Source organism: Camarhynchus parvulus, chromosome 25, assembly GCF_901933205.1.
Source record: "Camarhynchus parvulus chromosome 25, STF_HiC, whole genome shotgun sequence".
In the NCBI taxonomy this organism is placed as follows: domain Eukaryota; kingdom Metazoa; phylum Chordata; class Aves; order Passeriformes; family Thraupidae; genus Camarhynchus; species Camarhynchus parvulus.
Window position 1 is genome coordinate 3,027,419 of NC_044595.1, and position 25,404 is coordinate 3,052,822.

Here is a 25,404-nt window from a genome sequence, read left to right on the forward strand (position 1 = left end):
CCTCAGGACGTTGAACTGGGTCCGTGCAGAACCGGCACGAAGTCCTCGCCCCCCATTTGCATCCTCCTTAGGATGTTTTGGTGGCCCTGGGCTGACATTTACCCCTGCCTGGGGGCGGCATAGAAAAGGGCAAGATCATCCTGGCACTATTTTGGGAGCAGGGGCTTGGCTGAGAGTGTTCGGCTCTGCAGGGAGCAGCAGGGGAAACTGTCCCCAATGCCAGGGGCAGAGCCCCCCGGGAGCCTGCTGAGCCCCAAACCCAGCTCCAGCTGTGGTGGTGCTTGGTGCTGAGGGGGAGGATGCTGTTGGCAGCTGGAGGAGCAGATTCCCCAGGCACAGCGAGGAATTCTCAGGGCAAGTGGTGGCACTTCATCCACAGCTGAGGGATTTGCAGCCTCCTTGTGCCGGCCCAGAGGTCCCAATGGCCCCATAAATCAGGTTAGGATCTCCCTTGGAAGATGGGAGATGTTGAGGGCTAAAGGGGTCAGCACCCAGGGACCCAGGGACAGAGACCTGGTGGCCACTCTGGGTAACCTGGGCAGGCCACTGGAGGGGACAGTGCCTACCAAGGGCCCTGAGCAGTGGCTGCACCTCCATAAATAACACCCCCATGGCAGGGCAGTGGAGGCAGTGCTGGGCACAGGGCCACGGGCCTTTGTATTGCCATCATCCCTGGCGTGAGCGGGGGGACAGGTGGCAAGCGTTGACCCCGCTGCCATCCCAAACCTCCGCCAACCCCCAGGACGGCTCTGGACTCCCCCTCTCAATCCCATGGAGATGGGCAGACAGGTTTTATTGTGGCAGTGAGGACTAGCAGAGGGTGCAGGACAGGGTGCAGAGGGTCCCCCTGCCTGAGACATGGCATAGGCAGCATCTGGCCAAGTTGGTGCTGGGCATCCCTGGCGCTGTAAGAATATGTTTGATATTTAGTTGGTTTTCCAATAAAACAACCTAATATCAAACATATCAGACAGAGACAGGGGCAGATGGAGGCGGGAGGACCCGGAGCTCAGCCACCTGTAAGAGAAAAAGAAGAACATGCTGAGAGCTGGGGTGGGAGTGGTACCCAGGTATAACCCCCGAGGCACTGCAGAGACAGCACCCAACCTCACCTCAGTGCCTGGAGCCTGCTGGGCAGCTGTGCTGGTGCTGGGCTGCTCGGGATGCCGTGCTGAAGCAGGAGGCGTCCTGTGGCCGGGATGAAGCCGGAGCAGAGCAGTGCAGGCTTGGTCTCCTGGCATGGCATGTCAGGGCACACCGTGACATGCGCTGGCATGGAGCAGCATGCCATGGCAGGCAGCGCTGGGGCCAAAGGGACCCCACATCCATCACCATCTCACCTGGGCCGGCTTGGGGAACTCTGCTGTGCTCTGGCTTGGGGGTCGCCTGGCCGCCGTTTATAACCGTGCTCGGCTGCACCGAGCAGAGGGACGTGGCCAGCGACAGCCCTGGCCCCACACACGTGGCCTCGTTCCCATTAATTACCACCCATTGACGTCCCCCTGCCCCCTGCACGGACCCCCGCGCCCTTGCTGCCGGTCGATGCGGTCGATGGCCCCGCGCCGCCTGCTCCTGCCCCTGGTGACACTCCCTGTCATTAGCAGGGCTGTCAATACTGGGGGCCAGCCCTGGCCTGTGGGCCCTGTGCCACCAAGGGGCTGCTGCACATGACCCTGCCCAAGGACGAGCCCCATGACACGGGGGAGTTGTGCCTCACATCCCCTTGCTTTGGGGAGCTGCTGAACTCACAGGGCTATCTCTTCCAAGGAGCTGCCTGTCACCTTGCTGCATCCATGTTGAGGATGTGGCCCCATCCATGCTGGGTGGCTGAGGTAGGACCCCAATCCACACTGAGGCAGCTGCTGGGACCAGGGTGGTGGTGCCCAGTGACAAGGGCACATGGGATATCATGGAGTGCTGCAAGAACAGCCTTCCCGCACCACAGCAGTGCTTTGCTGCAGCAGAACACATCAGCCCCGGGAATGGCACTGGGGGCTTTGTAGGGGCTCAGCCTTTGGGGGACCAATGGGACAGGACATGGGGCAGCCAGAATCCTGATTGCCATGGGAAAGACAGGGGCACAGCCTGGCCTTGGGGGTCAGGGGCTTCAGCCGCGATGAGGTGGCAGTGGGGACAGCAGGGACACACGTGGCAGCAGCAGTGCCAGAGCCGGGGGCGTGTGTGTGGCGCTGGGTGATGTGATGCAGCCTGACAGCCGAGCTAATGAAGGGCTGTGGGGAGGGGTGCTGGCCCAGCAGCCGCCAGCCCTGTCAATAAACAGAGCCAGAGCAGGCACTGATGGGCCCTGGGGCTGGGAGACACCAAGGTCAGGCACAGAAGGGATGGGAGGTGGGGGACAGGGCCCTGCCAGCTGGGGAGCAGACAGGGATCCTGGGGTGCCTGGATGGGACAGGGAGCAATGCACCCAGCCCAGCCAGGTTCCTCTCCCTGCTGCTGCAGGGCTGTGCCACACGGCCAGGAGCACTGCATGGTGCAGCAGGACTGTGCTGGGACAGGGATCCGGTGTGGAGCACGAAGCCTGGTGAGGCATGCTGGCCGTGCTGCCATCTCCTGGCACAGCCATGGGTGAGATGAAGTGTGTAGGATCCAGGGCAGCCAGGGTTGCAGGCGACATGTCTGGATCCCAGCCACAGGAATTGTGCTGGGCTGTGTCTTCCCCCCACTGCTGCCCTGGGCTGTCCCATGCCTCACATGCAGCAGACACAGCCTGTTTTGCTCAACATATTTTATTCTCAGTCAGGAGCTGGGAATGCCAGGCTGAGCACTCAGAGCCGCTCCACATAGAAGGCCTTCCCCTGCTGGCACAGCTCCTGCTGGTGCTGTAGGTGCTCATCCAGGACGAGCTGGCACAGGGCATCTCGGCGGATCTGCCAGGTACAGGGGCAGTGCTGAACCCCCACATCCCCCTGGCTCATCAGAGCTGGAGACATTGTTCCCCAGGACAATGGGGGCACCCACCCCTGGCAGCAGAGGGCTGGGGGACCCCAGCTGTACCCACCCAATGCCCAGCCTCACCACTGCCTGCTCCCTGCCTGCAAGGTGCAGCTCCAACTCCACACACTTCTTCAGCCGTGACTCCACGATCCACTGCAGCACCCCGAGGGACGATGCCCAGCACTGAGGGTTCTCCCTGGCCCCCTGCCCGCTATTGAGACACAGGGTGGGCAGGTCAGGGATGCAGAGATGTCCCCCCCAGCCTGCCCTGTGCTAGGGCTCCTCATTGCCCACAGATCCCCAGCAGTACAAGGGATTGAGCCCCCAGGGTGCTCTGCCAGCTCTACCTCCTCAGGAACCCTGCTCCAGCATTCCCATTCGCCTGGACCTGCTAACAAAGAGCAGCATTTGTGTGGCCTGGGGTTTAACCTGCACCAGGGCACACTGCAGCCCACTACCTCCCAGGACAGCTTCCATCTTCCCAGCCCCTGCCCTGTCTGACCTCCTCCCGCCGCAGTGAGGAGCTCTGGCTGTTCGGTGCTGCCATGGCCAGCGCCACAGGGCCCCTGCAACTGCCGGGAGTTAATGGAACACCCGCGCAGTAACGGCATCCTGGTTACTGTAACAGCCTCCCAGTTACTGTAATGGTGCCATCCTGGTTACCATCACTGCATGCCAGTTGCTGCCACGGCATCTCAGTCAGCACAGCACTAATGGCAGCATCCTGGCTACCATTAATGGCGTCCTGGTTACTTCGTAGCAGCTTCACAGAATCACAGAACCATGAGGTTGGAAGAGACCTCGGAGATCATCAAGTCCAACCTGTGCCCTGACACCTCAACTAGACTATAGCACCAAGTGCCTTGTCCAGTCTTTTTTTAAACACATCCAGAGATGGTGATTCTACCACCTCCCTGGGAAGAGCATTCCAGTACTTTATTATTCTTTTGGTGAATAATTTCTTCCTAATATCCAACCTATACCTTCCCTGATGTAACTTGAGACTGTGTCCTCTGGTTCTGTCAGTGCTGCCCAATGGAAGAGACCGACCCCACCTGTCTGCAAACTCCCTTCAGGAAGGTGTAGAGAGCAATAAGGTCCCCTCTAAACCTCCTCTTCTCCAGGCTAAACAACCCCAGTTCCTTCAAACGTTCCCCATAAAGATTGTGTTCCAAGCCCCTCACCAGCTTTGTTGCCCTCCTCAAGCATCTCAACGTCCTTCCCAAACTGAGGGGCTCAGAATTGGACACAGCACTCAAGATGCAGCTTCACCAGCGCCAAGTACAGGGGAAGAATGACCTACTGGCCACACCATTCCTGATGCAGGCCAGGATGCCAGGATTCAGGAGGGATGCAGCCTGGGATCAGGGAGGGACAGGGCCCTGCAGTCAGAGGCCAGTGGCACACATCCTACTTGAGCTAAACTGTCATTTTATTAAACAGAATTAAAAAGTGCCGAGGTCTGTACCCTCCACTCTGTGCTGCCCACGCCACAGTGTCGGGTGAGCTGCTGCCAGCGCTGTCCTCAGCCTGGCAGGACGCAGACTCAAGGTGGGGGCCACGAGCTGTCAGCCCCAGGAGCTCGGCAGACGCTGGCATGCGAGGCGCTGGTGAGAGTGGGAGCAAACACCCCCTTGGCAGAACAGATGGGACATTTAACACCGCTCAGTCCCCTCGAGACGTCCCCAAATGCCCTCTGGGTGCAGGAGAACGAGTAGAAACCTCAGCCCAAAGCGGTGGCTTAGCTGTGGTGCTAAGAACAGGCACCAAACTATTTCTACCCCATCCAGGAGCACAGGCAGGCTGGGCACAAAGGGCTGACAGCAGGAACAATGACATCATGGGGAAAAGTGTTCACCCTTCAGAAAAAACAGACAAGTGGCTCCAGTGCCCAAGACCCTCACAGACAGGACGGACAAACATCGGCTCCCGCCAGCTGCCGCAGGGAAGGACGGGTGGAGGGGAGCGCTGGCTGGGATCCACGTCTTTATAAATAAGCTCAAGCTCATGAGTTTATTCACAGGGTCCAAGACAATGCAGGACTCAAAGGCTGGAGAGTCACAAGCCTGTGGCAGAGAAGGCCATGGGGCTGATCGCCATGGGCTCAGCAGCTCCAGAATGGGCTCCTGCTGAGGGCCAAACTCCAGCAGCTGGAATGGAGCCCTCGCTGAGTGATGACCTCCAGAGTGGGCTGAGAGCGAGATCTGAGAGTGCAGCCGGTTCCTCTCAGTGCTGCCTGCACTGCAGCCCAGACCTGCCCAGCACACCCACTGCAGGAGGCCCCCGCACGCTCACAGGGTGCTCTCCAGTGTGTTGTAGTTGTCCTTGAAACTCTTCAGCTCCAGGAAGTGTTTGGCACGTTTGCTCTTCTGGCTGGAAGGAAGGTAGGTGACCTGGATGGTGGTGGGGCTGGAGGCTTCAGGGGACAGCGTGAGGTCTTTCACTGCTGACTGGTGCTGCCGCTGGCTGCTGCCACCCCGGGCCTTGGTGCTGTGGGCAGAGAAGAGGCACCATCACTGCTCAGCTGCTCAGCCTGTGTGTCTGTCTGTCTGTCCAACACGAAGCAAATCTGCTTTCCTGATGACAGCACTCACTGAGGTCTTGGCATCTAAAGCTACTGGTTCTGTGCAAGTCCCTGACTCAAGGTGGTCAGGACAAGCAGGAACGGTGACTGTGACCATGGAACAAACCCAAAGTGCAGTAACAGGAGGGCTGCAAGGAAGGAGTGAACCCAGAGGGAGAGATGGGCACAGACAGGCCCTGTCTCAGATGACACCTGTGCCCTAAACCCATCTCTGTTCACACCTTCCCACGGGCTGCTGGGGCCCAGGAACCCACCACTGCATCTGGCCAGCAGCACTTACATGTTTGCCAGTTCATTCAGAGCTTCCTCATACTTCAGATACTCCGTTTTCCCAAAGACCTGGACACAAACAGAAAATACCTTGGAACATGCAGCTGCAGTCGGGGTGTGAGCTCAGTCCCAGCAGCAGGGCAGGGCACAGGAATGCCCTGGGGGCACAGCAGTGCCCCCCAGCACTCACCCCAGTGCCATAGCGGGCGCTCTCGTAGCCATCCAGCAGGGTGTCGATCAAGGCTTTGCGGATGCCCTTGAAGGAGGTGCTGGAATTCCTCAGCTCCAGCAGGTAGGCACAGAAGTTCTTCCCTATTAAAGACTTTGGGTACCGAGCCTCTGCTTGGAAGGGGATTTCTGGAAAAAGGCACAGGTAAGAATGCCTGTGCTCATCCCCATGGTCAGGAAGCACTGCCTGGATAAATCTCCATCCATGCCCCCTGCCCCAGTACATCCATCTGTCACAGACATTTCTTTTATGAAAAATCCTCTTTCAGGATTTTTCATGCTGAAGCTGAGAGTTTCAGCAACAAGATGTAAACAATAGATTGTCTGCTGCTGTAGAATGCAACAGGTCGATCTGTGATTAGTTCTAGTGTAGATGTTTTAGTTCAGTGACCAGTCACAGCAGAGCTAGCTCTGAGAGTCTGTCAAGGCCAGCTTGTGTATTGTCATTCTCTACTTTTCTTAGCTTAGCTTAACAGTTTCTAGAACTCTCCCTTCTTTTTCTTTTTTAGTATAGCATAGTATATGTATATATCATAATAAATCAAGCCTTCTGTAATAGAGTCAAAGGTTTTGTCCCTTCCTTCACCCCAAAAACCCTTGTGACAACTGTCACATCCATCCCTAAAGCCACCTGTGGGAGAAGTGACTGCCACTCCCCAGTGAGCACCTGGAGGGGGCTGCTGGCACCCTCATTCAGGGTCCCTCTGCTCCCACTCTTGCCCTGGGCTCCCTCACCTGATGTCCTGATTGCATCCAGTGCCTTCATCCTGTACAGGTAGTTATAGCAGCCTGGAAAAGGGAAAGCACAAACTGAGATCTCTGCAAACCTTGGAGGGAAGTGGGGAAAGGGAAAACAGGACAAGAGACACCATCTCATGTGACAGGACAGCAACAGGAGCAGTCAGAGGCGTGGCCTGGCCCCAGGGAGCAGTGCAGGACAGAGCTCTGGCACAGTACCTGGTGTCTCCAGCTGCAGGAGCCGCCCATCATCCTCTGCCAGCAGCCGTGGCTCGTACTTGATGTCCTGCACCCTGGACAGTCGAATGTCAATCTCTTCCTTTAAATCCTGTACAGCACCAACAAAACATTTACAGACCACTCCTCTTGTTTGTGGGATCAAAGGGATAAGAACAGCCCTGGATAAACCCTCCCCGCTGCCGCTCAGCACTCTGAGGCAGCAGCTCCTGCACGTCCCTTCAGGCACGGATGGGTGCAGGGAATGCAGAATACCCACCTTGGGTGCGTGCTGCCCCACAGGCACGTGGGGGCCGCGGCGCGACTTCATGGCGAAGCGCATGATCTGGCGTTTCACGAAGATGAAGAGCAGCACAAAGACCTGCGGAGCGCCAGCGGGGCGGGGGTCAGGCGTGCGCCGGGGGAGAGATCTCAGAGCCAGCCCGTGCCCACCCCTCAGGCTCCTGCCGGGCAGCCCCTCCGCCCGCAGCGAGCACAGAGCTCCCAGTTCAGCCCTCCGGGAGCCCCAGGGACGCCCAGGTCAGCCCCAGGGACGCCCAGGTCAGCCCCACGCCCTCCTCATCTCCACAGAGCTGCCCCTCACGTCCCCTCCCCGCCGCACCGACCCCACGCGCGCTCCAGCCCCATGAGGGCCCCGAGCCCGACTCCGAGGGGCTCCCCACAGACAGTCCGGGCCGTATCTCACGGGAGCCTTATCGCCCCCTCAGGCCCGGGCCCACGGCAGCTCCACGGACGCGCCAGGATCAGCCTCGCGGGGGCTCCACGGGCTCGCGTGCTGCGGCCCCGCGGACGCTCCAGGCCGCCAGCCCGTCCCGCCCCGTCCCGCCGGCGCTCACCAGGCTGCCGTAAGCCATGACCAGCACCACGTTGACCCCCGAGAGCCAATTGCTGCCGGCCCCCGCCATGCCCGGCCCGGCCCGGGGCCGCACAACATGGCGGCCACAAAGCCGCCCTGCGCGCCCACCACGTGACCGGAGGAGCCCTCGATCACGTGACCCGTACGGGGCCTCCGCAGCGGCCCCGCGTCCGTCACGTGCTCGGCGCGGGCGGCCCCGCCCCGCGCGGTCACGTGCCGGGGGCGGGGTCGGGGGAGTTGTCAGTGCGGGCGGACCCAGGTAAAGTTGCGGCGGCGGCGGCGGCGGCTCCGGTACCGCGCGGCCCCCGAACCCGCCCCCACCGGCTCCCGCCGCCGCCCCCTGCCTGCCCGGCCTCGCCGCCTCCCGCCCGCCCGGCCCAGCTGCGTCCGGTGCCCCGGGGGCGGCTCTGAGCCCCGCCGCCGGCGCCGCTGGGCCCCGCGCGGCCTAGTGGGCCGGGCCGTAGCCGGGGGCTGGCGTAGCGCGCGGCCGCCGCAGGTGAGGCAGGCGGGCGGGCCGGGTGCGGGTGGGGGGTGAAATGGCGGCCGCGGCCATGAGGGCGGAAGCGGCCCGAACTCGCCCGCCTCTCCGTTGCGGGCCCGGCCTGGCGCCGCCGTGGGGGCTCCCGCCCGGCCCCGCCGGCGCCCTCCACTTCGGTCCGGTTCGTTGCCTCGTTGTGAGGCGCGGGCCGGGCCGCGGGGTCGGGCGGCTCCGACCTTGCCGCGCTCTCGGGGCCCGCCCGTCCCCGCCGCTGCCGGCGGTAACAATGGGCGCCGTGCTCCCGCCCTGCCGGGCTCCTTGCGGGCCGCCAGGCCCGCTCCTGGCGCCGCTCCTCGGTGGCGCCCCGTGGGCCGTGGCACGGCTGCTTCCGCTGCCCACGTGAAATTGCCGGGCAGCAGCGGTTCGGGGGTCCTGCAGGAGCCCCGGGCCGCGAGTGCCGCCCTGCTCCACGGCCCTCCATGCCGGCCGGGGGGCTCTCCCTGCGCCCTCCGGCCCGGAAGTCTCCCGAGCAAAGCGCTGCCTGTCGGTACCGAGTCGGGGTCTCTGATGGCATATCTGGGAGTATCTCCCTAAAAAAGCTTATGGTTTGCATACATGGAATGATTCGGTTTGTAGCCACCGTGTCTTTGCTCTGGGGAAAACTTCTTGTGTTGATAATCTTTTTTTGGGTCTCATTCTGCCTCATGTTGTAGGAAAAGCTTTGCCTTCTCTGGCCCTTTCCTTTCGGGCCTTGGAGCTTTTTTGCACATGTTATTAAGCTTTGTCAGAATGGGATGAAAATACCATTTTTCTGTACTAACACATCAGGAAACTGAAACTGGGATGTGCCAGGGCCAGCAGCAGCCAGCAGGTCTGGCACTGCCATGGGACCTACCGATCCTGGTTCTGAAACTGTAACTTATCTGACATTTCTAATAAAATGAACAGTTGGTTACATTTTTGTATCCCCTCATTTTCTGGAGACTCCGCACTTTCCTTGTGTAGTTGAGATTCTCCTCTTTAGGCCTGCTGGGAAGCCAGGTCTGAGAAGGAAAGGGGGTAACAGCAAATGTCTCATCTGATGCAGAGGGTGTTGGAACCTGGAGCTGTGAAGCTCCTTTGTTTTCCCTGAGCCCTGGAGTGCAGAGCTGTTGGCCTGAGGTGTGAGCCCTGCTCCTGTGTGGACTGGCACCACTCCCTTGGGCTGGAGCTGCTCTTTCAGCTCTTGGTGCATGGGTGCAGGTTTGCTCTTTCAAGAGAAGAGGTGGAATGCTTTTGATGAGAGCAGCTTTGGTCTGGAAGCTTTCTTGCAGCTGTGGGGCGGTGCAGGCATTGGGGTTCTGTGGGTCACTGCTGCCACTGAGCTGATCCCCAGTTCTCCCAGTGAGGAATGAGTTCCCAGTAGCCAAATCCTCTTTCCCCAAGGCTGCTGTGGGGTCTGAATGGGGACACCTCACCTGACAGCCTCTGGCTGAGGTTTTTACCATAGATGGTTTTTTTATGGGTTTTCAGCACGTGAAAGGACAAATGCTTGTGTGACTGGTGGCAGGGTGGAGCGTGGCAGCTGCTGAGCAATGCCTGGGCTGCACCAGGTTTGGGCTCAGGCTGCTGGACCTGCAGCCCAGAGAAGCTGCAGCTTGGGTTTCTGTGTGAAATCACTTCCCTCTGGGCCCGTGGTTCTGCTGCTGGGTTGGTTTAATGCAACAAATTGTGTGTGAAACTTACAACTGGGAGAAAGCAAAAATAAATACATACCATGGGAAAGGAGCCTGCCCAGAGGGGACGGCTGGGGAGAGAAGGCTTCTTCTGCTCTGCCTTGGCAGAAGTGCAGGCTTGGTGCTCTTCCCCTGTACCTCTGGGGCTCCTGGTAGCTTGGATTGTTTCCTCAGAAGGGACCTTGGATAGCTGTAAAACTGTGATGTTAAGTTGCCATGAGGCATGGGTGGCTGTGAAGGGGGGAATTTGGAGGTTTTGTGGGGAGCTGCAGGAGCAGCTGCACAGAAACTTGCCCGCAGAGAAAGGCCAGGCCCTGGTGGGAGCAGCTGTGGGGGCAATGTTAGAGTCTCCCTGCTCTCAGGACAGATTTCTCACCCATTCAAACCTCAACAGGAGATTCCCCAGCTTTTCCTGCACTGTTTGCTAATGCTGCTTCTGGGCTCCCTCCTTGGTGCTCTGTTTTCCCTGTGCTGCCCTGCTCGTGGACAGCAGTGTTTCAGATCAGATCCTGCCCTGATTGTCTTGCTAAGCTCTCTGTTTCTGCACTCTGGCTCCTTCCCGTGTCCCTCCTGTCTGCCTGGGGCACAGCAGCAGGTCCTGCTGCTCTGGGGGAAGGCTTTGCAGTCTTTGTAATGAAATACAAAAATGTGAATTTTGTGCTTATTGAAATTTCAGGGCTCAGAAGCTGTGAGTCCTGACAAGTGCTGTGGGATGTCTCTCACATCCTTTTTGCCTGAAAGGCACTAAAGAGGGTAAAACCTCAGTGCTAATCCCTTTCCAACACCCCTGCCCTGAGGCCCAGTGTGAGTTTAGAAAACTCTGCTTGCTTTGGACACTCAAACTTTTCTTGGGATTTTTTTGCCTCAAGCAGTGTTATCCAACAGTTACTGGCTGTTATTCCTTGCAGATATCTTATTCACTTTTTTAGTATGTTTGTGACCAAGAATACTAGGAAAAACATTATTTTTCCAGTTCAAGGGAATAATTTAAAACAGCAGAAATAGGCACTTCTGCAAGGGCAGGTTTTCCTTAAAACAAAAATTCCACAGACCTGTAGCACCATTTATTGCTGGAGCATTTTTGCTTCCCCTGCCCTGATTTAAAGGCAAGAAAGGAGAGGGGGAAGTAGCTGATGTGTCTGAGGCTCTGAGATGCTCTGTCCTTCAAGTGATGGTTTTTTGAAGTTTTTTTCAAGCCTTCCTGCTCCATTGGATGGCCACAGCCTCAGCTTGGGTGCATGGCAGATCTGTGCCCTCTCACACATGTTCCAACAAGAAGTTATTAAAATCTTTGCCTCAAGTCCTGGGAATGGCTTCAAACTGAAGGAGGGTCAGTCTAGATTACCTGGAAAAGAGTTTTTTTACAGTGAGGGTGGTGAGGCCCAGAGGAGCTGTGGCTGTCCCACCTCTGGAAGCATTCAAGGCCAGGTTGGATGGGACTTGGAGTAACGTGGGCTGTTGGAAGGGGTCTCTGCCCATGGCAGGGGGTTGCTACTGGATGAGCTTCAAGGTCCCTTCCAACCCAAAGCAGTCTGTGAGTCTGTGATTTTCCTTTGGCTCCTGGTGCCTGACTGCTCCCACCTGGATGCAGGTGATGTTCCATCTGGAGCACTCTGCCATGGTTTATCCAGAGAGAACTTCAAGAAGTACAAGTGGCCATTTTGTGTTGGGAGCACGTGGTGATGGCAGCCTGGCCCACTGTGGTTTTGGGGAAGTGGTGGGGAGGGTGGGGACCTACAGCAGCCATTCTGGCTGTGTTACCTTTGGGATTGTTCACTCTTGGTGCTGCCTTTTGTTTGTGGTATCTAACAGTCCGTTCTCTCTTCTCCCCTGCCCCACCACAGAGGTGAACCTTGTAAATACTGTTATTTGTATATACTGTAAATGATGACATCGGTGGGCACTACCCGAGCCCGGGGCAGCTGGGAGCAGACACAGACACAGAGCCAGACGCAGCACAAGCAGCGGCCACAGGTAAGGGCAGTGTCCAGAGAGCCCAGTGGAGTCCTGGCTGCTCAGTGCTACCAGCTGGGCTGCCCTAAATGAGCTCCCCGTGTGTCACAAGGCAGCTGCTGGCACTGGGGTTTCCAGTCTGTCTCCAAGTGGGAGCTGCTGCTGAATTTTGGTTTTATTTCCATTTGTCCATTCCTTGCATGCTTTAATGAATGTAAGTGGCTGAGAAGCCACCTGCAGTGGGTCCTGGTGGTGTGGTGGTGGTAAGATCTGCCCCAAAACAGATGTGGTTTGGGTGGCTGCTGCTCATCTAGTTCCATGAGGCCATTCATCAGTATTTCCCTTTCTTCCAGATTCCTCTTCTTGCTCCTTTTTCATCTCCCTGGAGTTTTCCTTCTCTGACCCTTGTCTTTGCCATGCTGATTCCTTTCCAGGGTTTCCAGAGAACTTGGGGTAGCAGAATGGCCTTTGGAGGATGGTTTGGAAATGCACCACTCTGACAATGTGCTCTGTCTCTCCCTGGTTTCTTTAGGCTACTGCAGAACAGATTCGACTTGCACAGATGATTTCGGACCACAACGATGCTGACTTTGAGGAGAAGGTGAAACAAGTGAGTGTGAAAATGGAGGTGAACTCTGACAGGAAGCTGAGATCAGCATTGGGAGTAGTGTGAATGCTGGGGGAGTGGGAGGAACACACCTGGCTGCTCCCTGAATTTCCTTGGACTGCCTTCATAAAGTTCTATCATAGCATGGTTTGGGTCAGTAGGGGCGTTAAAGGGTATCCAGTTCCACCCCTGTGCTGTGGTGATATCTTCCACTATCCCAAGTTGTTCCAACAGTGCCAGGGCCTCACCACCCTCAGAGGGAAGAATTTCTTCTCAATAGCCTGTATAACTCTGCCCTCTGGCAACGGAAAGCCATTCCCCTGTCCTGTCACCCCAGGCCCTTGTCCAAAGTCCCTTTCCAGCTCTCTTGGAGCCTCTTTAGGCCCTGGAAGGAGCTCGGAGGTCTCCCTGGAGCCTTTACTTCTCTAAGCTGAACATCCCCAGCTCTCCCAGCCTGTCAGCAGAGCAGAGGAGCTCCAGAGCACTCAGATCATCTCTGTGGCCTCCCCTGGACTCACTGCAGCAGCTCCTTGTCCTCCCTGGGTTGGGGAGCCCAGAGCTGGAGCAGCTCTGCAGGGCAGGGTCTCAGCAGAGGAGAGGGGCAGAATCCCCCCCTCACACGCTGCCCACGCTGTTGGGGATGAGCCCAGGGCAGTGTTGGCTTTCTGGGCTCCCAATGCACTTGGCCAGGTCATGTTAACTCAAACCCCCAAGTCCTTCTCCTCAGGGCTGCTGTCCATCCATTCTCCCCCAGCCTGTGTTTGTGTTTGGCATTGCCTTGATTTGGGTGCAGCAACTTCTGTGGTGCTGAACTTTCAGTTTGTTTCTGCAGGTAACAGTGTTATCCTGAGCAAAGGAGGTTGTAGTGAAAGGAGGGTCAGGGTAAAACAATGGTAACTCAAAAATTCACACTTCTTGTTGAAGAACACAGTTAAGCTGAGAAGGCTGGGGAGATTCCCTAGCCCTTCAATTTTTTGTTGAAAGGTTTCTGGTTTGGGATTCAACTTGCTTTCCTCCTGAGAGACCCATAGAGATTTTGGTGCCCTCTTGGTTTGGACATGCTGACCATAGTGTTGTTTTCTCTCCAGCTGATCGACATCACAGGCAAGAACCAGGATGAGTGTGTGATTGCTCTGCATGACTGCAATGGGGATGTCAACAGAGCCATCAACGTGCTGCTGGAGGGCAATCCTGACACGGTAGGGCTGGGTCCTGCAAATCTCCTGAGCTCTAGTTCAGTCTAACTGCCTGTTTGCAGCTGAGACATCCAGGAATGTGCAGATAAGGAGAGCCACCATGACTGAGTAGTTCCACAGTGTGGCTGTGACCTGGCTGCTGAATGCTGCTCTCTGTGGGCTGTGAGAATGGCCCTAGGTTTGAAGGAATAGAGGAGAAAAGGCCAGAAGTAATTTCCTTCCTATTACTTTTGAATCTGAGCAGTTCAACAGTGGCACAGTGACATCTCTCTGTGCTTTCACACCAGTGAGTATGAAGGAACTTGCCTTTCCCCATCAGGGCTGAGTAACCTGCATTGAAAGGTGTGTGTCAGCTGGGGTTCCTCTCTGTCAGAGCAGTGTGGTTTTTGTGTCTCTGGCCCTAAAGATTCATTTCTCAGTGATTCACTGACTGGCTTCTGTGCTGCTGCCTATGCCATGGTTTTGAGGGCCTTTTTTCTGTTTGTTGTTGTGGAGTTGGGCTTGGCTGCTGTTTCTCATGCAGGTGTTTGTCTCAGGCAAGCTGAGAACAGCCTGAGCAGCCCCAAGAAGAGTGCTTGCTTAGGAGGAACCTTCCTGCAGGCAGGGTGTCATTCCTTTTGTGACAAAGACAGCAGAGATGCAAGTACTGTTACAGAGCAAGAAAAAGCCCAGGAATGTGCGATCTTCCAGACCACTGCTGATATCGCATATCCTCCTGGAACCCTGGTTTGGTTGGAGCCAGCTCAACTCTTTGAGAGTCTAAATATCATTTTAGAATATTATGCTTTAGCTCATTTTTTTTGCCTGTGATGAGACCTGGGGGTATGTGGATGAGCTGGACACCTCAGACTATATTTTGTGTATTGCAGCTGCTCCTCAGTGTCTGGTTCTCTGCTTGCTTTGGCTCCAGACAAGTTCTGTACAACACATGCATGCATTCTTCCTTGTCTTTAGAAAGCCCTTTCCATTGACAACTGAATAAAGTAGCTTTTGGAAATCCTTTTAGAAAAGAGAATGATAGGGATGTGCATCGCTGAGGTACAGCTCTGCCACAGCTGTGTTCTCCTCCACACCTTTTGTAATCAGTGACTTCTAGTCACGAACAAACCCCTGCTATCACAGCAGTTTAATTACCTGGAGAAACACGTTGCTCATGAGAGCAGGACAGTGTGCAGCACATGGAGCTGTGCAGCAGCACCTCCTTTATGGGATGAGCAGCAGGGCCATGGAGAGGCAGGCAGGGAGCTGGTGGAAGAAATGCTGGGCTGCCACTGATCCAGGCTGGTGGCCTTGTGGTCCCAGCATCTCTGAGCACAGGCAGCCCCTGCAGTGCCATTGGTCAGCACCTTGGAGCTGCTTCTGGGTCTGGTCAATCCCAGAAAGGGGATTTTCTTACAAGAAACAGACCTGGTAGTTGCTTGGTGCTGAAGACAGCTTGCCTGCTGAGCTAGATGCTGTTAATGTATTTCAAACAGTAAAGGAGCAGGTATGATCTTAGCATTAGATTAAACTTGATTTAAAAAAAAAAACATTTACTTGAAAAATGTTTACTTGGAATACTATAATTTTAAAGTTTATTTCTAAGCCAGATACCTATGGAGAAAGACTTTGGAAGCCTTGGGTTTGATGGCAGTTTGTGCCACTGTGTTGTTGGGGTTTTTGTCACTGTCCCTGCGTGCTGCCATTGAAACCCAGCTGTCTGCCAGTTGTGTTTTCAGGTGATTATAAATGACTTATGACTATATTAAATTGTTCTAACAGTGTGCAGCATCAGTTTAAGAGTATGAAACCACTGCAACTGTCAGAAGATACATGGGTGCAGGCCCATGGCACTGAGCTGGAGGCAGACTTTACATTTTGCAGCTGAACTTGCCTGCAAGTTGGTTAAATTCTGTGATGCTTCTCTCCGTCTAAGATGATATTTAAGGGAGAGGTTTTGTTAATAACTTTGCATCTGCTTAAAGAACTTAGCCCAAATGTTGACTGCAGATCACTTGGAAACATTTACCTGGGTTATTCTGAGAGCTCCTGGTGAGCTGTGTGAAATGGCAGGCTTTTTTTTTCCCCTAAGCAAGGTATAAATGTATCATGCCATCTCTATTGAAGAATTTTAGTAGATCTTTGCAGAAATAGAAATACTCATCTCCTGTTACCTCAAATTGTGTGCCAGTCAACTGTAAGAAAGCTTGGCTTGAAGGAGGATGATGTGCTATATGTAGACAGATAGATAGACTCCTTAAAAATTTGATCTGGAAACCATATTTGAGGAGACCCCTGTTACATTCTCTGTAGCACGTTTAAATCTTCATGTATTTGCACCTTTCATTGATCTAACTGGGATTCATTTCTTTCCCCTCTGCAAACCTTCAGCATTCCTGGGAAATGGTTGGGAAGAAGAAAGGTGTCTCAGGACAGAAGGAGAGTGGACAGACAGAACCCAGTGAAGAAAGCAAAGAGAACCGGGATCGGGAGCGGGATTTCAGCAGACGACGTGGAGGGCTGCCGAGGCGAGGCCGAGGTGCCACCCGTGGAAGAGAGTGTATGGACCTTCCCTTTCATAACCCCAAAACCCTCCCACTGAAGCACTGTGCTGTGTAACAGCTGGCAGCAGAGCTTTTTGGGCAGACACATCTGGGAGGGAAACCACCCATCTGCATGTGTGAATCTGTTCAATGCTCCCCTGTCTGAGATGATTCTTTGCATGGTGGCCTCACTTTCCATCAGCTTAAATCAGCAGTTCAGGGAGCACTTGGTGATCTTGTCCCCCACACAGCCACTGCATTTTGGGGTTTGAGATGTGGTTTAAAGCAGGATGAGTCTTGAAATTGTCTTTGCATTGTTCTGTCTTTCAGTTCGGGGCCAGGAGAATGGATTAGATGGTGGTAAGAGTGGAGGATCGTCTGGAAGAGGCACGGAAAGAGGGAGGCGGGGACGTGGCCGAGGCCGAGGTACACACGGGATGTGAAGTCCCCAGGGGGTTGGGAGGAGGAGAGTTTTATCAGTATATCTATCTCCCATGAGGTTCCAAAGCCTCTTTTATGGGAGGAATTGCCAAACTGAGCATATGCACTTGGTTTTTCTGTTCTTATGCTTACTTTTAGTACCTGTATGTTGCTTTCCCTTCTTAAATATGCTAGAAACAGCACCTAGCTCTTGCATCACATCCATGGAGTTAGGAAAAATAAAGTGCTTTATTACAGAGGTGGGAAGTTAAAAACTCAAGGTTAACTTATTTTAGCAGGTGGCCAGTGGCTTGTTAGCAACAGAACCTGCATCCTCATCATTCTTAGCCATGTATTTGAGCACCACCACTGGCTTGGACTTTAAATACTTGGGGCAGAAATTAATTTTACCCCAAAATCTGCTTCACATACTGCAGAAATCAATATCTGGGGCCCAGTACTTCTGGTTTATGCCAGCTGGAAACCTCATGTTAAGCCTGGATTGCTGCACTGCTAATCATGCTGCCAGCCAGCTGAGGTCACTCCCATACATCCAAAGATGTTGCTGGCAATCCCATCAACCCAGGAAAATCCTCTCCACTTTCATATTCTGGACCTCTGTGTGTTGTTCAAGTGTTTCTTTGCCCAGTGATGTAGAGCCAAGGGACAGCAGTGCACGTGTGTGTGTGTTTACAGGTGGCTCTGGACGGCGAGGGGGAAGATTTTCTGCCCAAGGCATGGGGTAAGTTTCACTGAGAGAAACCACAGCAAAAATAAAAGTCTGTGCATGAATGGCACTGTTTGTATCAGTCATTTCTGTTCCCATTTTCTTTTGTTTTGTTGGGTGGGTGTTTTTTTTGTTTTTGTTGTTGTTTTTTGTGTTGTTGGGGGTTTTTTTTGTTGTTTTTTGTGTTGTTGGGGGGGTTTTTTTGTGTGTTGGGGGTTTTTTTTTTTTGTGTTGTGGGGGTTTTTTTGTGTTGTTGGGGTTTTTTTTGTGTTGTTGGGGTTTTTTGTTTTGTTGGGGGTTTTGGGGGTTTTTTGGGGGTTTTGGGGGTTTTTTGGGGGTTTTTGGGTTTTTTTTTGTTTTGGGTTTTGGGGTTTTTTTGGGGGTTTTTGGGGTTTTGGGTTTTTTTTTTGTTTTGGGGTTTTTTGGTGTTTTGATTTTTTCTTGAGGAGTTTTTTTGGTGTGGGTTTTTTGTTTGTTTGTTGTTTTTTTTGTTTTGTTTGTTTGGGGGGATTATTTTGTTTTTTTGGGGGGGAGAAGGGTTTGTTTTTTGTTGTTAATAAGGCCCAAGCTGCATCACAATAACTTAAACTTGAGATGTCTGGTGTAGCTGAAGCACCTCTCTGCTGAGAGAGCTGCCTTGTGATACATGTTATAGTCTGAATAAAATCAATTGCTTTCAAAACACTTTGGCAGAGTGACCATTTCCATCCTCTTGTTTCTTGCAGAACTTTCAACCCAGCTGACTATGCCGAGCCGGCCAGCACGGATGAGAACTACGGGAACAGCAACAACACGTGGAACAACACCGGCAGCTTCGAGCCGGACGATGGCACAAGTAAGAGCCTTCCCATGAGCTTGTGCTGCCTTGTGTTGACAGTGTGAGTGGGGTTTGCCTCCATCCAGTTGCACTGAGGACATTCTAGGCAGGTTTAGGCTCAGGGATGGAAGAACAGGTTGTTGGTTCAGAGATGGATTTCGGTGACCCTGGTACTTTGCACCCTTTGCACATTAGAAACGGAGCTGGGTGATTGCTCTGGGGTGAGCTTGTGGGTGCTGTTGCCTGACATAGGCACAGGAACACTCACCTCTGTTTATTTTCCTGTAGAAACCATGCTACTGCTTGGAAAGGTGTTTTTTATAAACTGTAGTGTGATAAGCAGATCCAAGATCTCCAAGTGTTTGGTGCATCCTCCAGAGAATTACTTGGAGTAGGATGTATTGCTCTTCATTTTGGTACTGAGAGCATTCATTCTTTCATGGTCATCTTGCTCAAACCATGGTGGGGATAGGATTTTGTTACAGAAACAAGCTGAAAGTAATTCTGCTTCCTTCCCTGTTTGAAGCAAATGTGTTTGCTGGGTGATTCTGAGCACCCAGCTGCCCTCTGCACATTCTCCTGCATTGGAAAATTGGTGCTCTGGGTTTTGTTTCATGTATGCACAATATTGAGACACAGGTGAGCTCAGATTTTGCAGTGTGAGAATGGGACAGTCACAGTCCTTGACTGTAAATAGCCTTTTCTTTGGGGGGTAGGGGAGAGGAGGGCAGGGCTCATTGGTAGTTTTGTTGTCTTTTTTAAGGAGCAATCTGGCACCACTGCAAAGTCAAACTAATTTTCTACAATCACTGAGTATTTAAGTAAATACCATGTCTTGGGTATAAGAAGCATCCACACCTGTGTTAATGATGCTTTAGACCCCTTCCATACTTCTTTGTTTTCCTGAAAAATGGATAGGTTTGGAAAGAGAGAATTAAAGTCCCATTATCTGGGATACCTTTTACTGCATACTGTTGGTGTCAGGGGAAGGGGGTGGTTCCTTTGTGTTTTCATGGGTTTTGTTTATTTTTTTTCTTCAGAAAACAGCTATTGTGGAAGGAGGGTGTTTTTATGAAACACCAGCAGACAGAGTGATCATCTTCTTGGCAGCTGAGGAGGGGTTTTAAATACCAGAGGGAGTGGACAGAGCTCTCTGTGCTGGAAATTTAACTGTCTAGTGGGAACAGGCTTCTGTTTGAATGGTTTTCATTTCCCTGTGTTGGTGTTTTGTTGGAATTGTGGAATGAAGTGGGTTAGAGTGTGGTTAGTGGGAGAACTGAAGATTTTTCTGACAACTCAGATTTGCTCTAGTACTACAACACAGCTATAAAGTTTATTGTGCAACACCACTGGTCACCTGTGTTGTGTGTGGTTGTTTTGTTTGCAATTTAGTAGCCACAGGCATCTCTTTAAATTAATAATATCCACAGGTACAATGTGACTGGTGTACATGGGGCCAATGAAACTCACCTACACTTTAAGTCAAAATTTCACTGGTTGTCTTTCTTTTCTTTTTTTTTTTGTTTCAGGACTTGATTTCATTGGGGGTGAGGGGTCAAATTATCCCCGAAAATTTGACACTGCTCCTGGTACGATACATCCAGGTGCACTAACTGCCCCGGATACCTTTACTTTATAGCTTTTTTTAAAAAATCTGAAATATCTGTGGATATGTCATTCTTCTCTCTCTTAATTTGTTCATTTAAATTAATATTTGACTTTGTTCTGACTGTGCTTTTACTAACGTTGACACTTTGAATGTAAACTGGGAGAAGCTAACAGTAATTCCTGTGGATTATGCAAATTTTAACTTCAGCCATTGCTTCTGGATGCCCAGAGCAGCTCTGGTGCCAGAGGGCAGGAGGTGTGAGGCAGCTCAGTCATACTCCCTGTGTCTCTCATGCCCAAAACTGTGACTTGCTGGTGTCCCTGTGCCATTCCTTTGTCCTCCCTGCTGTTCCTGCTCAGGGTCACAGCCCTGCTGCCAGGGCAGCTGCTCTGGCTGAGCTCTCTCTGTGCTTTGCCTCTGCTTTTGGCTGCTGCTGGGTGAGCAGGGCCCAAAGGCTGCTCTGGCATGCTCAGCCTGCCTGGCTGCTCCTCTTCACCTCCCTGCAGTTGAAGATGATGGTGGCTTTGGAGGGGTGCTTGATGGCAAAGCTGCTCTGTGCCTGCCACTTGATTTCCTGCTCAAATATTATCCTTAGGAAGCCACGAGACAGCCAGGAGGGGATGCAGTTTGCTCACATCTACAGAATTCCATTGTGTCCATAATCAGGCCAACATCTTGTTTGTCTCCTCCATCTAACCTGAGGTTTTGAAGTTGAGGCTAAGGGACCTTCCAGAAGAATTTGCCACTTTCCTCTTGAAAGTCAGGGCAGGAGGAGAAGTGTTGAGGCTGAGGAGTCTCTCGTGCAGGGCCTGAAAGCAGGCAGACACATGGAGAGCTGCTGCTGTGTTGGAGCATTTTGGGTTAATCTTTAACTTCCCCAGGCAGCACAAGGCCATCTGCTCCAGCACTGCCATTGTGATTTTGCTGCCCTTTGGCTTTGTTTGGATTAGCATTCCTTCGAGGTGCAGCGTGGGGGCCTTTGGGTGTGTTGCCTTCCTAGTGCAGGGTGACAAGCCTGGATCCATTCCTGCCTGCTGGGCTGTGGGAGGAGCAGGCTGGGTATCTCCCTGTTTAAAATGAAGAGAGAGTGGATTTGGGGGGGTGATTTAGAAAACTTGGAGACACAAAATGGGATTTTTTTTTTCCTTCACCACATTCATATTTGCACATGTTGTTGGCTTAATTTTATTTTTTCCTCTTTTTCTTGGTTTGAGGAGCTTAAAGACCAGCAGCTTTTTGAAGGGCTTTCTGAAAGCAGAGAGGAAGGCTTGCTGTTCACCACCCTTCTGAAATGTTAGAAGGCTCAGGGTATTGCTTGTGTTGCAGCTCTCCCCTTCGGAAGAGTTTGATGGAGAGTGATACCGTTGGTTTCTTTAAAAAAGCTTCCCATGCTGTGCTAGTTGGGAGCTTTCTGGAGTGTTCCTGGTGAACACATCACAGGTCTTTGATTCTCCATGTGCCCCTCGAGCCATGCTGAGTCAGTGTCTGGTATTTGAGGAGTAAACTTGACAGGGCTTGGGGAAAGCCCTGTCAATGGCTGTCCTTCATCTGCAGGGTTTCCTTCTGCTTTTAGTGCTGCTTTTCTTTTCTTATTTTCCCCAATCAAACAAGACTTAAGAGCCCCATGCTATGTTCCTGCATGCACAAACTCTTGGGGCAGCTCTCCTGTCTTCCTGCTCTCTGGGCCAGCTGCAGGTACATCCAGCTCCCACTTCACCTCCTGGGTCAGCCTTGGGCTAGAATGACTTTTCTGATCCATGAAAATTTGGAAAGCAGCCTTCCCACTGCTGGTGAGGGCACCAAAAATCTAAGGAGTGTGGGAATTTAGGTTTCTAAACTGCAGATGGGTTTTGCATTGAATGTGTTGATGGTTCTGGCTGTGGAGGAAGGGGCAGTGTGCCTTAAAACTTCTGGCACTCTGGAAAGTATTGTTGTATTAATATCAGTATTTCAAACTTGAATATATAAAACAGTAAATCCTGGGAGACTTCTTGAATTGGCTCAATTCATCAAACAAGACAAAAAAAGCAATGAAAAAAGAATAATTCACTGACACTTCATGCACTGGATCCCCCAAGTCCAGACAAGTGGTTGTTTAAATACACAAGTGAAGTTCTGTATGGGGAGATCTGTGTCCTGCAGAAGAGCTCAGAATGTTCTCCTTCTCCACATGCTTTGTTTTATGCTGTAAAAGGGCTGAGACCAGCTTGTTCCATCCACTAAGTGTCTTCAGGATTAATCCTGCTGGTGCTCTCAGATTTTCTTGATCTGGTTTGTGTGAACTGAAAGCAAGCTGTACAAAATGGGACTGGCTTTATGCTCTGAGGTTTTTGGGGATGTGAAAGCTCCTGTTCTCTTCCCAAACCAAATTTTACTTGTTAAATAGAATCTGAAACTGGCGCATAATATTCAAAGTACAGTGATTAAACTGTGATGGAAGCAAGGATTGGAACAAGTTGAAGATGCAGCCAGGCAAAACTCTTTATTTTCTGGTAAATTTTTGCTCACCTAAATTGTGCTGTGTTGGATTGCAGCTGAGGTTTCCTGCTTTTCTTCCTGGTGCTTCAAGCTGCACACTTTGAGCATATCTCTCAACCTGGTCACAGAAAATGCAGGAATTGCTTAGTCCCATACATTTTCTTTTCTGAATCCCATTTGCCTGAGCACAGGAGGTTCTGGAGCGCTGAGGTTTCAAACTTTTTTTTAATTTTTTGTGGGGTGGCAGATGAACTGTGGGAATGGCTCAGTTTTCCTTAAGTTTTATAGAAACTTGAGGTTTGCCTGGATGGTGAAATCCTGTGCCAGAGCTGGCAGGAAGGCCACGAGGGAGGAGCTGCTGGGGTAACACTGCTTGCACAAACCTACAGCTACTGCAGTACAAGGGGAGCCAGGAAAATGGCACAAGGAGGCTGGGGACGATGCTGGGGCTTCCTTGCAGAGCTCAGCTTCCCTTTTGGGTGTTGGGAAGATGTCTGTTGCCCTGTCTGCCAGCCTGGCAGTCTCTTTTTCATCCCAGCCTACACCAGCAAGGCAGAGGGGATCCCATCTTGACCATAAAGCCTGGGTTGAGGTTGAGTTCTTTAACTTGTCTGATTGGCAAATAGAAATCCTCCTGGCTGCCTGCAAAGCTCCCCAGTGCTCCCCCAGCTGTTGGACATAGAGCTTTGATGCATGCATAACTTCTGTACCTGTTGTTGTCCTTACAGGTGCGTGGAGGGCAGCGACAGAAGAATGGGGCACGGAGGACTGGAATGAAGATGTAGGTATTTTCTGAACCATCTCCTCTGTGCATCTGCCAGCAGGCTGCTGTTCTGTCTGTACACACAGAGCTGCCAGGGGAGCTCAAAGCCCATCCTCCCCAAACTGTGGACAGAACCCCAGCCCCAGGAGCTCTGATGAATAAATAATTGTTGCATCTTCTGCAGGATATATGTTCTAGAGCTTGTCATAATGGCCCAAGACTGGAGGAGATCTCCTGGGGCATTGAGGCTGGTCCTCTCATTTCCTGTAACTGCAAGGTGGAATTCTTCCAAAAACTGGCCTGACTCCACACAGGACTCTTGCTCCACTGCTCTGGTGGTGTGGCAGTTGGGGAAGTTTTGCTTTTGATCACACCAGCAGCAGTTTCACGGTTTCATGCACATCATGTGCCTCTGCTGGTCCTTGTGATTTGAATGGAAAAGAAGCTCTTGACTTTACCTTCTGGCATGTTCTTTGGTGTGTCTCACCACCTTGTGTTCTCTACCTTGTCTCCTTCAGGGGAGAGTGGACATTGTTAGCACCTTCTCTTAAAGCCTGTCTATAAGTTTCTTCTGAAATGGGCTTCAATCCCTCTCTGAATCAAGGAAGGCCTTCTGTTCTTGCAGATGGGAGCAGGGTTGGGCATTTTGGTGTGATTCTTAGTTTTGTGTGCTCATTTTGGCTCAGCTGACAGAATGGGCAAGCACAGCAAGCCTGTGTTTGCCAGGCACCACCTGGGGGAAGCACTGCTGCTGTGTTTGGAGATAGGAGCAGCTTTTCTTTGTTCAGTCAGGTGTCTGCTAGAAGGGAGCTTCTGAGAGCCTTTCTTACCCTCAGTGTGTGTGAGATGCTCCCAGGAGTTCTGGATTTACTTCTTAAACTCTGGCAGTTCAGTTTGTAGCAGCTCCTCAGTCTGGAATAGAAGCTGTTCACGTTCAGACATGTTTCAGGCCAGGTCATCACTAACTTCCGCCAGATTTTGAGCAATTATTTTCCCTTCCATAGCTGATCTGTTGGTCAGATCATCCAGGTGAGCCCAGATCACTGGAAGCTTATCTATGGATGAGAAGTTTCTCTTTGCTACCAGTGCTTGCACCTACTGTGCTGGGGCTTTTGCAGGTCTGTGCTGCATGCCATTGACTCAGAGCAACAGCCCAGAGTCCTAGGGCAGCCCTAGGGGAGTTAGGGACTATGGGAAATTTGTAGAAGCATTTAAGAGGTTTTTTTCCACTGGCAGATGATTTGTGCACTTACCTGAGAAGAGACAAATTAAATAGAAGCTGATTCTGATGGGAGCCAAATGCTAAAAAAATTTCAGTCTAAGCACTTGAATTTTGAGTTTTTCTGTAGCTGTTTGTCTCAAACATTCATGTGCTTTGTGTCATAGGGACTGTTATGAGGTGCTGTTCTCACTTTTGGATTTTTTTTCCCTTCTTTATCCTTCAGCTGTCAGAGACAAAGATCTTCACGGCCTCCAATGTGTCTTCAGTGCCTCTCCCTGCTGAGAATGTGACAATCACAGCTGGACAAAGGTGAGAGCCCATGGTGATGCTGTTTACCTGGGAAAAGTGGCACATGAGTCTTGGAGCAATTTGCCATCTTCAACTAAACCTTTCTAGCTAGCCAAAATGTAGCAGCTCTGAATGAGGTGGAGTGGATTTAAATGGAAGAGTTGATTTAGGAGTTATTGGGTCTTAATCCTGGATTAGGATTAGTATATGCTCTATTGCTAGTTCTTCAGGTTTGGGGGCATTTTGCTGTGTTAAATTAATGTAATTTTAAAATTATTTAAAATCAAAGGCCATGCAGGGTCTTGCTTGGTCAGTCTGACTTTTTGAGGCTGCTGCTGGCAGTTTTGAGTTCGTTCTGCAGATTCCTTCAATTTGTAAAGTAAAAGCTGTGAGGTTCAAGGGGGAATCTGTTCTCATGGAAGTGGGAGCTTTGGTAACCTCAGTGGGTCTTTGTCTACCCAGAATTGATCTCGCAGTCCTGCTAGGAAAGACACCCTCTTCTATGGAGAATGAGTCAACAAACCTGGAGTCATCTCAGACTCCTTCCCTGGCACAGCCACTGGTGTTCAGCAATTCTAAACAGAGTGCTCTATCCCAGCCTGCCTCTGGAAACTCCTTCTCTCACCACAGCATGGTAAGGAAGTGCTGGTCTCTGCCAGTGGGTGTTTGCCTGAGGTTGCTGTTATCCCCTGTTGTTGTGTCTGTTTGGGTGATATAGGAAATACAATCCTGATGCTCTCT

The 25,404-nt window shown here is 52.2% G+C and overlaps 2 protein-coding genes across 5 annotated transcripts in view; one reads left to right on the forward strand and one right to left on the reverse strand.

The window, feature by feature from the left end:
* Positions 1-4,369: 4,369 nt before the first annotated feature.
* Positions 4,370-7,992, reverse strand: C25H1orf43 (chromosome 25 C1orf43 homolog). The gene is made up of 7 exons (XM_030965263.1): positions 7,849-7,992; positions 7,272-7,373; positions 6,995-7,103; positions 6,773-6,826; positions 6,000-6,166; positions 5,820-5,878; positions 4,370-5,445 (listed from the first exon to the last, which is right to left on the reverse strand). The coding sequence occupies exons 1-7, from the start codon at positions 7,915-7,917 to the stop codon at positions 5,247-5,249; spliced, it is 759 nt and encodes a 252-aa protein (XP_030821123.1). The 5' UTR covers positions 7,918-7,992; the 3' UTR covers positions 4,370-5,246.
* A 53-nt stretch (positions 7,993-8,045) lies between these two features.
* UBAP2L (ubiquitin associated protein 2 like) overlaps positions 8,046-25,404 on the forward strand; it is a 29,949-nt gene continuing 12,590 nt past the window's right edge. For 2 of the 4 annotated variants that reach the window (XM_030965242.1, XM_030965243.1), the window contains exons 1-12: positions 8,046-8,127; positions 11,906-12,035; positions 12,547-12,624; positions 13,710-13,820; positions 16,188-16,356; positions 16,670-16,765; positions 17,456-17,501; positions 18,212-18,321; positions 19,833-19,907; positions 23,119-23,171; positions 24,599-24,684; positions 25,126-25,297. In XM_030965242.1, the coding sequence (XP_030821102.1) occupies positions 11,946-12,035; positions 12,547-12,624; positions 13,710-13,820; positions 16,188-16,356; positions 16,670-16,765; positions 17,456-17,501; positions 18,212-18,321; positions 19,833-19,907; positions 23,119-23,171; positions 24,599-24,684; positions 25,126-25,297 (1,086 nt within the window). In that variant the 5' untranslated portion in view covers positions 8,046-8,127; positions 11,906-11,945. The remainder of the gene's footprint in view (positions 8,128-11,905; positions 12,036-12,546; positions 12,625-13,709; positions 13,821-16,187; positions 16,357-16,669; positions 16,766-17,455; positions 17,502-18,211; positions 18,322-19,832; positions 19,908-23,118; positions 23,172-24,598; positions 24,685-25,125; positions 25,298-25,404) is intronic. The other 2 variants (XM_030965244.1, XM_030965246.1) reach the window with 2 other exon arrangements.